Below are 16,115 nucleotides of genomic sequence, written 5' to 3' on the forward strand. Positions count from 1 at the left end.
AACAGTTAAGATTTAAATTAATATTATATCAAATACAATGGTTAAAAAAATTTAAATTACATTAAAATATTAATAGGTAATGGCAAGATGAAATCAAAATACATGATTTCTACTATAATAGCGTAAACAAATCTAATAAGCATAATGCTAGATTAAAATTATTTCAGTGTTTGTCGTAGATTTAAAATAGTTGAATATAATAAAATATGAGAACTAATGTGCCATGGTTAAGGAATAATCACAAGTTTAAATTATATAAATTATAAAATAACCAGGGAAGTTTTTGAATGTTTCAAGTGTACTTTGTCATTGAGTAGGTCGCTGAAGAAATGGAGTAGGTATGTTAAAATTGAATTCGATAAATACAATAAATACAAATAAACGTAATATAAACCATTGCATACGAAAAATGATTCAATGCGAAGATGGGATGTCAGTCTATATTCCTGAGAACATTTTCTAATTTATTTTATTTATAGGTACTGCTATGAGTAATTTATTGTTACGATATGCCGAACTAATTTTTGACATTATAATAAATTATAATATTACATCGTAATATGTCACAATTGCAATATTGCTATCAACTTATAAATCAATACCAAACTAGGTATTGTATAACTGTGTGAAGAGGTTCGTGATAAAAATACATATAATATGTATACCTACGGAATAATACGATCAGAATCTAAAATTGCAGTCACACATTTTTTATATAACTTTTTTCAATAAATCACGAAAATATAAAACGTACGTCTTATTGCTGAAATTAGTTGTTACGATATTGTTGGTTCCATAAAACTACAAATAGGTTATTTGAAATTTGAATGGAACACATTAATCTATAGAATTTGTGTGTGATACATTTAATTACAATAATAACGCTACTAAGGCTTGAGATAAAAATTCTATATATTACGACTTACTACGATCATAATATTTTATTTAAAAGATTTATTTATGTCAGTAAGAAGTAAAGACAAATATACTTTTGTTCAATCAGACTGTGAGCACTTACAATACCATATTATGATCCTATTAGACTTTAATATCAAGTCTGGTAAATGTTAAAATTCACGTAAAAACAAAACCGTAATTCAACCGATTTTAAATATTTTTCTCTTGAAATTCTATGATTATGGATCAGACGAGGAGGATATTATTAACAATATGTAATAATACAAATATGTACTAATGATATACCTACGTAGTTAAATATATTATGAACATAATAGTATAACTTTAATGCATGCGTCATAATGAACATTGTTAGATTATTGACTTATGAAAAGTTTTATTTCTTACGAAAAATTATAATATTATTGGCAAATGTAATAGATTTTCGTGGATTTTGTAAAGTAATCGGTAACATTCTAATATAATATAGCAGCAATAATACCTTAACAAGCACACATTTTTATTTTTTTTATACTCATAAAAAGGTTTTATAATAACTAAAAAGAAACGGTCGCGTTTACGTAGGTGTTTCAACATGGTTTCTCACTGTGTTTGCATGTGTTTTCACTTGTAAGTACACAGGTACACTACACTACCCCTTTATTGACGAAACTTTAAAACTTATATTTCAATAGGTACTTAACTTCAACTTTAAAAAATATTTATACAAATCAGATATATATTCAACTACGTCACGCCAGATCCCTGAGTTTGAAATATTAGTTCGAAAAGAAAAAAAAAACTTTGATGTAACTATTTTGTAACGAATTGTTAACCACAATATATTTTTTTGTCACTAGTTTTTAAACTAATATTTTATGCTTGGTGCTGAATTGTTGTCGCCCCGGTTTTATGTTGTTGACTGTTATTGATAGACACTAGACAGTCTATCGTGATTATTGTTATTAATAATATCATGTTTAAACTAAATAGTAATAATATGTTTGTATTTGTGTCTAATATCCTTAGATAATATATTATAGTCTTCAGAAAACTAGAGATAAGGAGACCAAGCTCGTACGCAATAAACGTTCCATAAAAAAAAATATATTTCACATTTATATTCTCCCAACAGTCTAAATGGCTATGCATTAAATCGTCTAAAATTATGACGTTTTCTTAATTTGTTTACAATACGTATGACTTATTAAACATTTTGTAGGTTTGAAAATTATGAATTTATATATTATTCGTATTATTATTTTTGCCTTTATAGTTTATACACACTATTAAACCATATTAGATAGATATCCTCGACTTTTCGATCTTGGTGAATTTGGGTATAACGAAAAACGTATAGTTTTTGGCAACGATTTAAAGTTATGTAGATACATATATTTTATACAATTATATGAATATTGTACCTATATTTTTATATTAAATAATATTCAAAGTCTAAATATTATATGCGTATGCCATACCTAAAAATATTATATGATACTTCATCCTAGTATCTGCAGGTATTAAAAATTGAAATTCTGAACTTCCGTGTAAGTAACAAAAAAATAAGTTACCTCGAATACATTTCGTTACAAAATATAAATTCCCAACTTTGGGTGTTGTCATAACGTACCTTCTATATTCGTACCTATAAATCAGATGTCACCAATCTTTTTATCTACGTGGACCATATTTTTTTTATCAGTTTTTCATTGAGCGCTGCATTAAAACTTAAAATATACGTTTAGTATTAAAAATGCAATTTTAACGTTCGAATACTAATACATGTATTGATATCATGAATATTATTATTATGAGTTCCGTTGCTTGGTTGTCCTTATTAACTAATTTTGAATAAATTAATATAATAATAGAGAAAAATTTGAAAATTAAAAATAAAAATACTTGTATAATTATAATTGCTTTTGAACAAACAAAATTAATTCTATAGTGAAAAAAGTATACAAATATTTACTTCTTTTCTACTTTTCTCATATGGTATTTTGAGTATTTTCCGCTAATTTGTTTGTATCTCTTAATATTTTATTGGATGTTGATATTTGTAAAACTTAATTGAATAGTGTTCGTCGCTTAATTGGGAATTATATTTATTTTTTTTGATATTTAATTAGTGTAAATGCCTGCTTACAAATATATGTGGTACCGAAAGTAGTAATAATCATATATTTTTAGCAAAACTTTTACTCCCTTTAAAATCTATTTCGAAAAGACTTGAATAATCTATTTTTAGGTTATTAATTTCTTTAGAAGTAGTTTTAAGAAAATCTTTGTTTTGCAGCTCTATGATTCCAATCAGAAAATTAGATTAACATCGTCAATGTCAATGGGAAAAGTGTTTTGAAAAAATACAAAATATGAAAAAACTAAAAAGAACAACATTTTTGAGAAACTTGTCAGCCAACCTACTAGTGGTGTTTCTTGGGCTAGGCTAATAGGCTGGCTGAATATTTGACTAAATATTGAAAATAATATATTATATATGACCAGGGAATCAACTCGTATATACCTCTTGATGACCCGGGAATCCAACTACTACGTACCTCTTAATGACCCGGGAATCAACTCGTACGCACCCATATTCATTACATATATTCTTGCTCAAACTTTGCAATGTAATGCCACTCGATGTAGAATCAAACGAAATATCATATAGGTCCTTTTTTTCCTTATTCCACCATTTTTGCATTTATTCACCCAATAAACCTTAAGTAATTCCTCTCATATTTCTGTCACCGTGAGTAGTAATACTGGTTAGTTTTTTTATAATTCAAATCAAACTTTTTAAATGTTTTGTCAATGTTAATAAAAAAGTATTTTTCCGTAGTACTACATAATACTACACTTCCTTTCGTACTACATAATATTATTTAGTTCAACGAATTCTTCGAAAACATTAAAATTCAAATAAATTCCTCGAATAAACATTAATAATTGAGCACTATCGGAAATATCAGAAATTTCGTCGATTGCAATACAAACATTTCTTCTTTGAGTTTGAAAATTAAATTTGTTCCGAACGTAACGCCTAAAACAGGTCCTAGCTGAGGGACTGATCTCTTCAAATGGTTTTTTTTCTGGGCATGTCTTATCTACAGCAACGTTTATTATTTTATTCGTATAAACGCCACGAATCGAAAGCATACAACGAATACTTTATATTATTTTATTACAGTTCGATACATCAAATTTGAATTTTAAATACAATGAGGAATATTTGTAGGACTTCAGGAAAAAGTTACGTTTGGCATGGCAAGCGATATAGATCTTGAATATCGCTACGTTCCATACGATTTTAAAGAACATCTATATTAATGCGGTGTAGCAGAGAATCACGAGTGTAGACAAACGAACGAGCTTATAGCAAAATATGATTGACGATGTGCGTTGTTCGTCATAATAGGCGTCCCTGGGTGAGACCACGTACCTAGAATGCGCCGCAAAAACAGTTTTCGTCGTCAAATTGAAAGATGTTACCTATTTATTATTTTTATCACTGTTGTTTACAATAATAATGTAATATGCATGTTCCGTGTCTTAAGACGCAGGGAGATTATATAAATATATACATAAATTTTAAAAAGTGCATTTATATTCATGGAGTGTTGACTTGTAAAATTATAATACCTGGTGAAAAGTAAACGATAGTGTAAAAAAAAAAATATGTATATATATATAATATTTACGGTATTTTCTATAGGTTAGGTTATTATGTTTATATAACCCAAAACAACAGATTTGTTTAATCCCTTTACTATTGTTCCATATATGTTCCGTGTTTTGGTTGGTATACAATAAAACTATTTTGTTTGTGGTTAATTATTACTAAACAGCGTATTCAAATAACCATTCGCACTTTGATTTATTAATAAGTTTACTGTGCATTATAAATTATTATTCTGATTATCTACGTAAAAAACAAACTTTACCAACCCACAGGCATTATTTTTTACTTCACGTATAATTCCAAGGACAAAATAAGTTTAACATTTTTAACGAGTTTAATAAGCTTAATAATAATCTATCTTTACCAATCATGGTACGTGATTCTTAGAAATTAGTACTAAAAGCCCATTTTTAAACAAAATACGCGCTTTGATGCAATTTTTTTTATAAAACATTCAAAGTAGTTTGTATTTTGCTAATTTCAAATTCGAAAAAAAAAAACATCAGTTGAAAAATTATTATGTTAAAACAATAAACTATGGTTAAAACAAAAAAATAATTCCTCAAAATATTTAATATTTTCAAATACACAAAAAATTAAAAACAGCAACGCAGTACCACAATTGCCTATACGATGCGCCGTGTTACGGAAGGAAAAATTTTATGGGCGATTAATTATTTTTTTGAATGTGTCACTTACGTCCCAAATCTTTTTAAAGTCATTCTGGTGTATTCTGAGCAGCTCACATGTAGTCTTCGTGCACACTGTCATGTCTCTGGGCAAGTCATGGACTATTGATTCGCCGAAAGTCGCACCGACGTCCAGACTGACAACGGCCTGGAAGAAACACGGAATGTTATTATTCATTACCTAATGTACCCAGTGAAAGATACCTACATTTTTACTGTACACAATGGATACTACATTATTATGAGTTCATTTATTTAGTATATTATGAACAATGCATGAGCTTTTGCCTTGATTATTATTTTTATTTTAAATTCAGCAATTACAAGCAAATTTCAGCAAATTTTAGTATTTTACTGAATTATTATTTCAATACGTACTACCTATATTACATTATATTTTATAATAATGATTACCTATTGTAACTGTAAAGAAAATCTAAGTAAGACCAAATACAATCAAAATATCAAAATTAATTATAATAAGCAAACTTTATGAATTTGTTTATTAGTTTTGTATTTATTTTTGTAAAAGTTGACAGCACATTATGTATATATTTGATAGTATTGCTTTTGTATGTTTTTAATAAGATTTAAAATCTACGATGTATTTTATATTTAAATTAATATTTTGATAAAATCTTTATTTATATGTATATTTAAAATAAAGATATGAGAATTATGATTTTTATAGATTTACCCATTAAGTGTTATATTATTGCTATTTTTAAATTGTTCATACCATATCACTCAATAATAATATATAATATTGATGGTTAATGTTTATTTATACGAATTAATACTATCTGTATCTGAAAAATTAAACCAATAATTACTTCTATATTATAATTTATGACTAAACCAATATAGAATAAGTTTGGATGAACACTGAAAGCATAAGCAAATTATACAAAAATGTGATTTTTTTAGTATTAAAACCAAAAATGTATATGGAACGCCCAATATAGGTACACCGGAATTGTTACTTGGCTGATAGCTAAACTTTTTTTCTAAATACGTGCTGTAGGTATATTATTTTATATTTGCATAGAATCATAATACAATTCATAAAATGTATAAACATATAACAAACAGATTTTTTAAACATTATTCTGAACATAAATTAACTGTCTAAGCTTGTACAATTTAAAAATGTAATCCAATGTCTTACGATTATTAATTGATCTAATTTACGTGGTATTATTATTATTAATATTTTTTTTTTAATTGAAATTCATTCAAATACCTTTGGAAACGAGATTTGATTAATTTGTCTTTCACTGCTGTACAAAGTATTATAATATATTTATGTTTTAAAGATATTTTTTCATCGTTTCTATATGTCTGATTTTTTTTCCTTCTTTATAAAATGGTAATGGTTATCAAGGAAATTAAGCTTGTAGCTTTAAAATTAAATTGAATTGTTAAAATAAATATACTATTATATATATTTAAATAAAAAGTATTCAATACAATATTATTAACACATGCTGTTATAATCTCAACCTCTCTACCTATCGAGCAAATAATGTTACATGTAATTTTATAATATTTGAACCATTATTAAGGCAACTACGTGTTAAAAAAATGTATAATGAAATAATAAATTATTGCATGGTTTTTAACCCCTTTCAATTCCAATGCGTAGGGGGCGCGTATTATAAATATTTGCCAGACCAAAACTTTTTGAGTTTCGAATAATGCAATTCTAACTATTTTAACTTCGCATAAAACGGATGTGTCATCGATTGCATTGAGATATAATGTCTATATGTATATGAGTATGTTTCGTGTTTTCATCATAATATCGAAAAATGCAATTATTTCAACTGAAACCTTTTAAAATAATAACCGTCTAGCATTTATTTTATAATTTACTTTTTTACTTTATTATTTATTTAATTATTTCATATTTAACTCCAAGCTAAGTGTCACATACTTTTATAACATTACACATATATATAATAACCAAAGTTTATAATTTTAGTTAGTAAAAACTAAATATAACCGTAAAAATACATTATTATAAAACAAATGATGATATTTAAAGATTGCAAGAGATCTAAAACGATAACTCTTTTACATGATTTGAAGAGTCTTACAGTTAAAATAGTGTTCTGTACGAATATAAACTAAAATAATAAGAACTTTAAAATAATGAGCTTTTTTTTTTTTTTTGGTACCTATAGTAAATTCCTATTACAACAATTAATTAATTAATATAATAATTTATTATCTAATAGTTTGAAATTTTTACCTTACGTAATTTTAAATTATATTTACCTTTTTTAAAATTGTATTAATTATTTGTGTTAGATTAAAGAATATATATATTGAAAGCGCCGATATTTTAATTTATAGTAGGTACAGTGAATGATTAAAAATAAATCACAATATCATAAATTATTTTTTTTTTAATTACAGACTACAAATTAAAACTTAATTTAAAACCCAAAAGTGATTTAAGCTATGATTTGTATAAGCTTAAAAGTTTGCGATACTATATATAAGTTACATAATTAATGAAGAGCTATATGAAAATTGGCTTAATCAAAGTGAAAATATTTTAATTTGAGTAGGTATAAATGCTGAATTAAAATTGAATGTGGAATTGTACATTTTTTATAGCCATCAAGGAAGGGGTATGAAAGTAGTCGTACTAAAACTTAAAGCTTATTTGGTTAATTGAGATAATATAGTTAAAATTTCCCAAAAACCCGTCTGTTGCGTATTTTTTCATTGTAAAATTGCATTTCAAGATCCAATTAAGGATTACCGTTCGAATAAGGTATACCATATCAATTCAATTAACAATTGATATAAAGCTATAAAGGTGAATTAAATATTTCATTAACATTTTTAATAAGTTTTTCAAAAAAATAAGCACGCATTCGTATAATTTTAATATTTTGTTAAAAATGATCAGCTTTGAAAATCAATGAAATGTAAATAAGTTAGATACCTATTGGACGATACTTGAGTAGTTTTCTAGATTTTTAATTTTACTAGTATTCAAATATTTCGTATTAGCTATCATAAATATTAATAATTAGCATCTAATGATATTATATGCATTATAAAATAAAACTAACTTTTAGGATGTAATTATATTGCTGCACATAAAAAATTATTTTAATATTCATAATACATATAACTGCAACATAATATAATTGCACATGTTATATTGAATATTAATTAACGTTTACTCTTTGTATTCAATGTATCGATAGTATAATTATTATATTAATTTGCCATTGTCGTTTAATTCAATAATAATTGCGAATTGTGATCAACCTATTGTTGTTAAAAAGTCAGAATATTGTAATTAACAGCATGTGTATATACTATTCACTGTATGATAGCGTATAGCTATTTAGTTGTATGTGTGACCACAAATAGTTAAAATTGTGATTATTCCCAAGCCATCGTCTTTGCTGATATCTCAGCATTTCATGAAGTACAATATGAATGATATATTAATATGTGCGGATTATTGATATTATGAAATTTGACGAATTATATAAAAAAAAAATTTTAATGTTAAATATAATGGATACGATCATGATGAAAAGCGAATTAAACCCAGTGGGGTGTAAGTATGTACAAAAATTGATTGTGTACAAACATCAAGACAACAATGGATAATTACAATTTTAAACTTTCAGCGTTTGTTTGAATAAAATGTTTAACGTATGATAATGATGATATCAATAACGGATAATGTTTACTCATATATCATTTAACACAGAACGATTATAATAATAATAAACTATAATTTAATTTTGCATCAATTTATTTTACACGTTTTGTTGTGGTCTCACTAGCTGTTATGTTCTGATTTTGAACAACAATGCTTTGACTGAAGCATATTATTGTGCATTTTCGTTGAACAATAATAGCAAAAGTAAATCTAAAACCGACCATCCAAACGAAGTTTATAATTACAAAAACGAAAAACTCGCAAAATCGTTATTTACGCGTTAAATTAGTTAAATTACTTTCTAAATGTTATGGTCATGGTTAATATAACTTTTAAAAATAAAAACGAAACCTCTGTAAAGAGATTAATGAGGTAGGTACTCAACAAGTTTAAAATTCTAATACTATGAACAAACTCAAAAGTTGTTGTATATCCCAAAAAATTACCATTATTATAAAATATATTTTATTAGAGAACATTTATAGTATTTTGTAGATTCTGATCAGAGGGAGGTAGATAAGACTTTTGTATTTACATTTTGCACGTTTAAAATATTCCGAAAAATGTGTGGCCAATCTGTGAATTGTCAATCATCAATTCAATGAATGTAAATTTAAGCCATGTCGTAAAATTTTAGGCGGCTTATTTATTTCAATAGGTAGTTTAAAACATGAATTTCAATAAAATGTTCATCAAAATAATTCAGCTAGACCTGTGGTCCTGCGTACAATTGTAAAATAGTAAACAAACGAGACTAAAAGTAAATGAATAATTTGATGAACTTGTGTGAAAGTATTTAATTGTATTATAGTGGTAACTTCAATTTGGATGCTCATCAATAACACAATAATTAATACAATATAAATAAATGTAAATTTTTTCAAACAGCTATTGAAATGAGAGCTGTATTCAAGACATAAATCATCGTCTTTTAAGGACATGATACATATTTTTAGAAATAATAAATCAACAGACATTATATATTATGTGTATATATATAAAACAATAAAATTACTGGGTTGTTGAGATGGTTTACATTGTGGTATAATAGCGAGTGAAACTAATTGGAGTTTTCATTGATTGGGGTGACCAACGCGTGACATGACGTGCTGAACGTGACAATGGAGCTGATGAACTGAAGTTCCAGCCACATAATTAGATTCAAAAGTGACAGAATATTACAAATGAAGAACAATTTTGATTGCACATTTTTTTCCTCCCGAACAATATATTATTTAATTTTAAAATGATCTCTTCATGAAATTATATTTTGTTTAAGTGTATTCATTTTGTGTACTATAATAAGTAATAACACATTATATTTTATCATTTCTGTAACAAATTACTGAAATTCTGTCCAATACCGCAAACTCAAAACCCATTGATTAAATTGCGAGTGAATTTCAAGAATTTGCAGCAATATTACTCAGTCCATTAACATCCGGCCCATATCTATCTTTAAAAAACGTTTTTGACATACGCCCCGAATAGTTGCGAGTAAAATAAACCGAAAAGCGATTAAGCGAATAAAAATAGGTATAGGTTGACACTAGATTAATCGATATAACTTTGAGAAAATAATATGACACATTGATTTGGCGTTGTATATTTCATGACAATAATTATTTTGAAAAACTCTTGAATTCTAATTTAATCCCTCGAATAAAAGTTTTTTCAAATGCATTGCAATAATTTATTAATTTATTCAAAAATGTTCTAATTTTATTTACAAATATTAAGTGTTATTATAGTTGTTCATACTCGTTTTAGTGTTCAACAACCAGAAACATATTATACTGTTTGTTATATTTAATTATATAAATCACGAATCTAATTATTAACTAACTGGAATATCTTTTAAATTATAATATTCACAGTTTACTGCACTACTTGCTGGGTCACACAAATACTAACGAGTTAATGATCGCCAAAATTTTTTTTATTTTTTTAAAATGGTGAACATAAATATAATATTATAGTGTGATAAATCTTTTATTCTAAAAACAATTCTGAACTTTAATTTTTTGAATTTTTTTTCTAAATAATCGAAGGGGCCATGGCTTTATTTATGGCTGTTACTCCGGACTGATGATTTTGAAATAGCACCTATATTAAAAAAAAAATGTTATTGTTTTAATCCTTTTATAACTCCATTGACTGATATACTGAGGTTAATATTATATTTTTATATTTTGTTATTTGTTACTGTAATTTATAAAATGTAATATTATCATTTACCACATTAGCTTAATATAACATTTATCCTGTTAGTCATCTTAAATGTCGAAAGTAATCTATCCTCTACTACACATTTTAATAGTATATATAATTAAAGCATTTTCTGAGTCACAATCAAGGAAGAAAATTAAATATTTTTAAACATATAAGTTAATTTTAATATACGAATAGATATATATATATATTTTTTTAATTGGGTTGTTTAAATTGTTGCTTCTTGTCATAAAATATTAAATACCATGTTTGTCGTTGACAGTAACATTTCTTTTTGTTTAGACAATGTTTCGGAAAATCAAAGAATAAAATGTTCAAAGTACCATGTTGAATGTATTAAAGATTCTCTATATGTTAAAAGTTGCCGCATACAACTTATTGATTACTTCTTTTACCAAAAATGTGTTCACAGTGAAATATCATAAATATAAAAAAGAACATTATTATAAAAGCAGTACATTCCATCCTTTGTTCAGAATATAAAAGTTCAGAGCTTTTCAATATTGGCCAATTTTTATTCTCGTTCTGGTTCAGATTAATGGGGAAAATTATTATTTTGAATTCGAACGTGACACTATAATGTTTGAAAAAATATTTTGTGCGCAGTAGTATAAATGCGTAGATTTATTTAAGTAAAAATATTGTGGAATCCGTGTGCTGTAAATTGTATTCTTTATTTTTTTAATAGTTTTACCTACGAAGGTTTTTAACTTGTAGTAGAAAAATTAATGATAATCTATATTAAGTAGTTAATAAATGTAATGATCATATATAAATCCCATGAGTTATCTTAGTGGCGCGGCCCAGTAATCTTTAAAAATATTTTTAGTAAAAATAAAAAATAAAAATAATAATTGAAAAAATTGTTGTGCTTCTTTATAAGATCTTCATAAAATAAACAAATAATTACTAAACATATTTTTGTTAAATATATTTTGCTAAGCTCAGATTATACAAGTTGTATTCAAGAGGGTCGTACATAATATTGAACCGTTTATTATAATATGGATTTATTTTGATGTTTATTAACGTTTCACAAATACGTTAAAGTTTTTTTTATTTTTTTATAATTTATTATATTTTTAATATATTTTGTACATTTAATTTATTAATTTATTATTTTATGTGTACATATTTAAATATTTAATACGATTATTATTTCTTAGGTATATCAGAGGTATATCAGAGGTATACCTCTTTTTATTTGTTTTTGAAAGTACATTATTTTAAGAAATTATTTACTGTCAAAGTTCCATCATAGTACCAACCCTGTAATCAAATAGCTTAACTTCCAAAAAAAACCAACATAATGTTAGTAACTTCAAAATAATTTGAACAATTTCTTCTAGAGCACTCTAAATTGTTATTGAATTACTATAGTTCCACCATTTTGACACTGTATTAAATACATTTTTATCCTTCAATTCTTACGAAAAACAATAATATTATTGTTTATAACATGAATATCAATATATTTATAAACAATATTATTTTATACCCAGATTTTATGTTCGAACACCTTTATTATTATGTTTGTATATAGATATTATAAATGAAACAAACAAATGTTTTTAACTACACAAAGAAATCAAAAGAAAACAACAATGTATGCAGAGTCAACTGTCTATTATTTTGATTTTCACAGAGTATAAGTAGGCAAATGATTTATTGGCAAATCGTTTCAAAGTTTAATGAGACTGTCCACATTCACTCTGTTTATACAAAATCGTATAGCTCACAAAACTAATTTTTAAATGATTCAATCCATTATCTTTTTGTATTCATACAGTGCTGTATAATTTCAAATAAAAAAAACGAATCATTTTTAAAACATATTCGCAGTAAATGTATACTTCATCGGTAATTTAAATTATGATACTTACACTACCAACGATACATAACTTCGTTGATCGTTCAATCATCCCGAATAAATGTTAAATATATTGAAATCAAATAACGAACAAGTATAGTTGATAATATTATAGTTATAAGTTATAACTATAATATTTATAACTTATAACTATTCAATTTTTAGATGACCGGGGTGACGATATATCGGTATACCTACCGCACAAAAACTTGGTAAACCATATACACTATACAATTTATCTACTCCATTCGTCTGGAAAAATGTAAATTCGTATAGGTAACAACTAATTGTAACGGATCAGCTTTAGTTCTTATTTTTTAACACCAATACACTTAGACATTTATTATGTAACCTATAATATTACACACACTTACAATTATTTCGGTTTAATTTTGATATTTAACAGTTTATTCAATTACTTTATAATATCGTTTAGAAATATTAGGTAGTTTTAATAGTTTACACCAATGCTATAATATTATAATAACATTTAGTAACAGTGTCAATGTGCACTGTATTTTTTGTTTTTATTTATCGATGACGGTCCGTGACCAGGCGCGGGTTTTCACCCATGCCTCTCGAGTTTAGAGGACTTAACCTGGGCTTGTCTGCGTATTATTATAATGTTATAAGCCTGGATATAGCCATATAGGTATCAAAACCGAAAAAAACATAACCGCTATAACACGCCAACACGCGTGTCGGAGTTATAAGAATGACGATCGCGTGTGCGGAGGCGTTGCATCGTAAAAAAATGTTCGGAGAGAAAAAACAAAATGATGAAATGCCTTTTTTAGCGTCTCGCATACACGAGAAGGGATCGAAAGGGTGCCAAACAAACACAGACGTCCGTAAACATGGGTTGTTTATAAATTACCTGCGTAATAGTCGAATAATGCGAATGCGAAGTGAACAACGAGACCTATAATAGGCCATAATATAATATATTATAATAATCGTATGCGTGGGATAAAACGTGTAGGTATATACGTCAACGGATTTTCCGATACGAGTGTAATGATTATTTTCGGTAGGTGTCCTGCGTGACACGATTTATGTAACATAATATACTATATAGGTAGCCTAATATACAATGTATCTTTAAAGTTATATAAAAAAAAAGGTTATTTTTGTTTTGCAAGATTAAGATCGCTGACGAAATAAAATCAATCATTATTATAAATAATATATGGTAATACACGTATAAATCAACGAGTAATAATTTATAGTGCGTGTGTTTTTTTTTACGGTTTCATACAAAAACATAATATAATAGATATAAAAATAAAACGAACCACTGGGGTTGGTTTTTGCCACAATTATTGATTTGGTGAAGCACAGAACCGATCACAATAATAATTCTTGACAAGAAATCGTATCTGATTTTCTATTGAAATCATTTTACATGCTTTGTGTGAAATGAAACTGAACAATAAACTTGTCTACAAACACAATTCCAGTGCGTGTTGATTAATGTAAATACCTAATAATAACGAACAACGGATTTATATTATTCAATTTTGAAATACTATATGTATTTTATTTTCAAATTTATTGGTGCAAAATAATCCTTTATTGTGAATATGGAAACGTAATGAACAAATAAGAATAACATTATACACATTTTAAAATATATTATTTTACCATTCCAAATTTAAAATTACTATAGCGGTAGGTATACATTTATTTTCTAGAAAAGTATTAACGTTTTTGGAAATTATATTTTTTTGCATAATTTTAAGTCATAACAACATTTTAAAAAAAAATATAGATTTAACTTTATTACCTTATTAGTTATTACCATACAATACATGTAGGCACTTCCATATATCATATTATATTACAGGTTATACTATAATAATATATTAATTATTATACTTTGTTTTTATACTTTTTTAAATTATTGATTATATTGGTGAATGTATGCATTAATTATTAAAAGTTATTAAACATGATAATTTAAATTTTATTTTAATAAAATAAAAACTGAAACTAAATTATTATTAGGTAATTAACATAATGGTTTCACACCTACTATATTACCGTACCGGGCGTACGCATCAAAATTGAATTTTTGTTTTTCTTCAGTATTTATATGATACAAGCATTATTCGTAATAAAAACGATTTTATATGAAAAGATTCAAAAAGGATTTAGAATGTGTAGGTAGGTACATAAACAAATAGAAAAACTAAAAATATGGTTATAACTTATGACGGACTCGTTATAGTTTTCATTCACGTGCGGTTCATAGCATTGTTGAAAATAAATTATTGAAGTCCATAAATAAATAAGGTAAAACCACGTTTTTTTTTTTTTATATATATATAGTTAAGTATGCTCGTAAATTGCTTTCGTTCATTATACATTTTGGTCTTTATTATACCAAGAGCAAGGTGTTTTGTATCTAAAGTATTTTAGATACACTTTCAACTAAACGTTGTATCGACCATATTACCTATGACAATTCAAAAGATATATTTATAATGTGCATATGAATCTAGATTTATTTTATATGTATATATAATATTTCATAAAAAGTGTAAGTACTCTGAAAAAATAAATATAATTTTTCAATGTAAGACGCATTTATCTTATCTGTCTATACTTTTATGTTTTAGTGAAAATCGTTTATTTTTTCAAACATATAATTTGAAGTTCTTAAATACCGTATTATAGCAATTAATCGAAATTATTTTCCATTGCATATAATTTTGGGGTTTCACTGTTTTCAAACCGAATAGTTTTCTTAAAATATTTAAGTATGAATATAATATAAGTATATAATTGTATGAACATCCAATTTTTTACAACCTTATAATTTTTTAAAGAACCGATGAACGAATTAAACAATAAACATTTCATGAATATTGAAACACCATTAAATATTTATATTTTAAATATTTTAAAATAATAAACTATTAATATGATATCGATTTCCGTATAGGTATAAAAATATCTAGAAAAATATTCTGCTTAGGTACCTAAATTATTCGTAGTACGTATACCGTTTTAAAATTAGTGACTTAAATATCAATAACCTTT

The 16,115-nt window shown here is 25.7% G+C and overlaps 1 protein-coding gene across 1 annotated transcript in view; it reads right to left on the reverse strand.

Annotated features, from left to right (window-relative positions):
- The window catches only part of LOC132940311 (rap guanine nucleotide exchange factor 4), a 211,006-nt gene that overhangs the window by 53,729 nt on the left and 141,162 nt on the right, over window positions 1-16,115 (reverse strand). The window contains exon 4 of the mRNA XM_061007832.1: window positions 5,282-5,419. Within this exon, the coding sequence (XP_060863815.1) occupies window positions 5,282-5,419 (138 nt within the window). The remainder of the gene's footprint in view (window positions 1-5,281; window positions 5,420-16,115) is intronic.

The sequence above is a fragment of the Metopolophium dirhodum genome, chromosome 3 (genome assembly GCF_019925205.1).
Source record: "Metopolophium dirhodum isolate CAU chromosome 3, ASM1992520v1, whole genome shotgun sequence".
NCBI lineage: Eukaryota > Metazoa > Arthropoda > Insecta > Hemiptera > Aphididae > Metopolophium > Metopolophium dirhodum.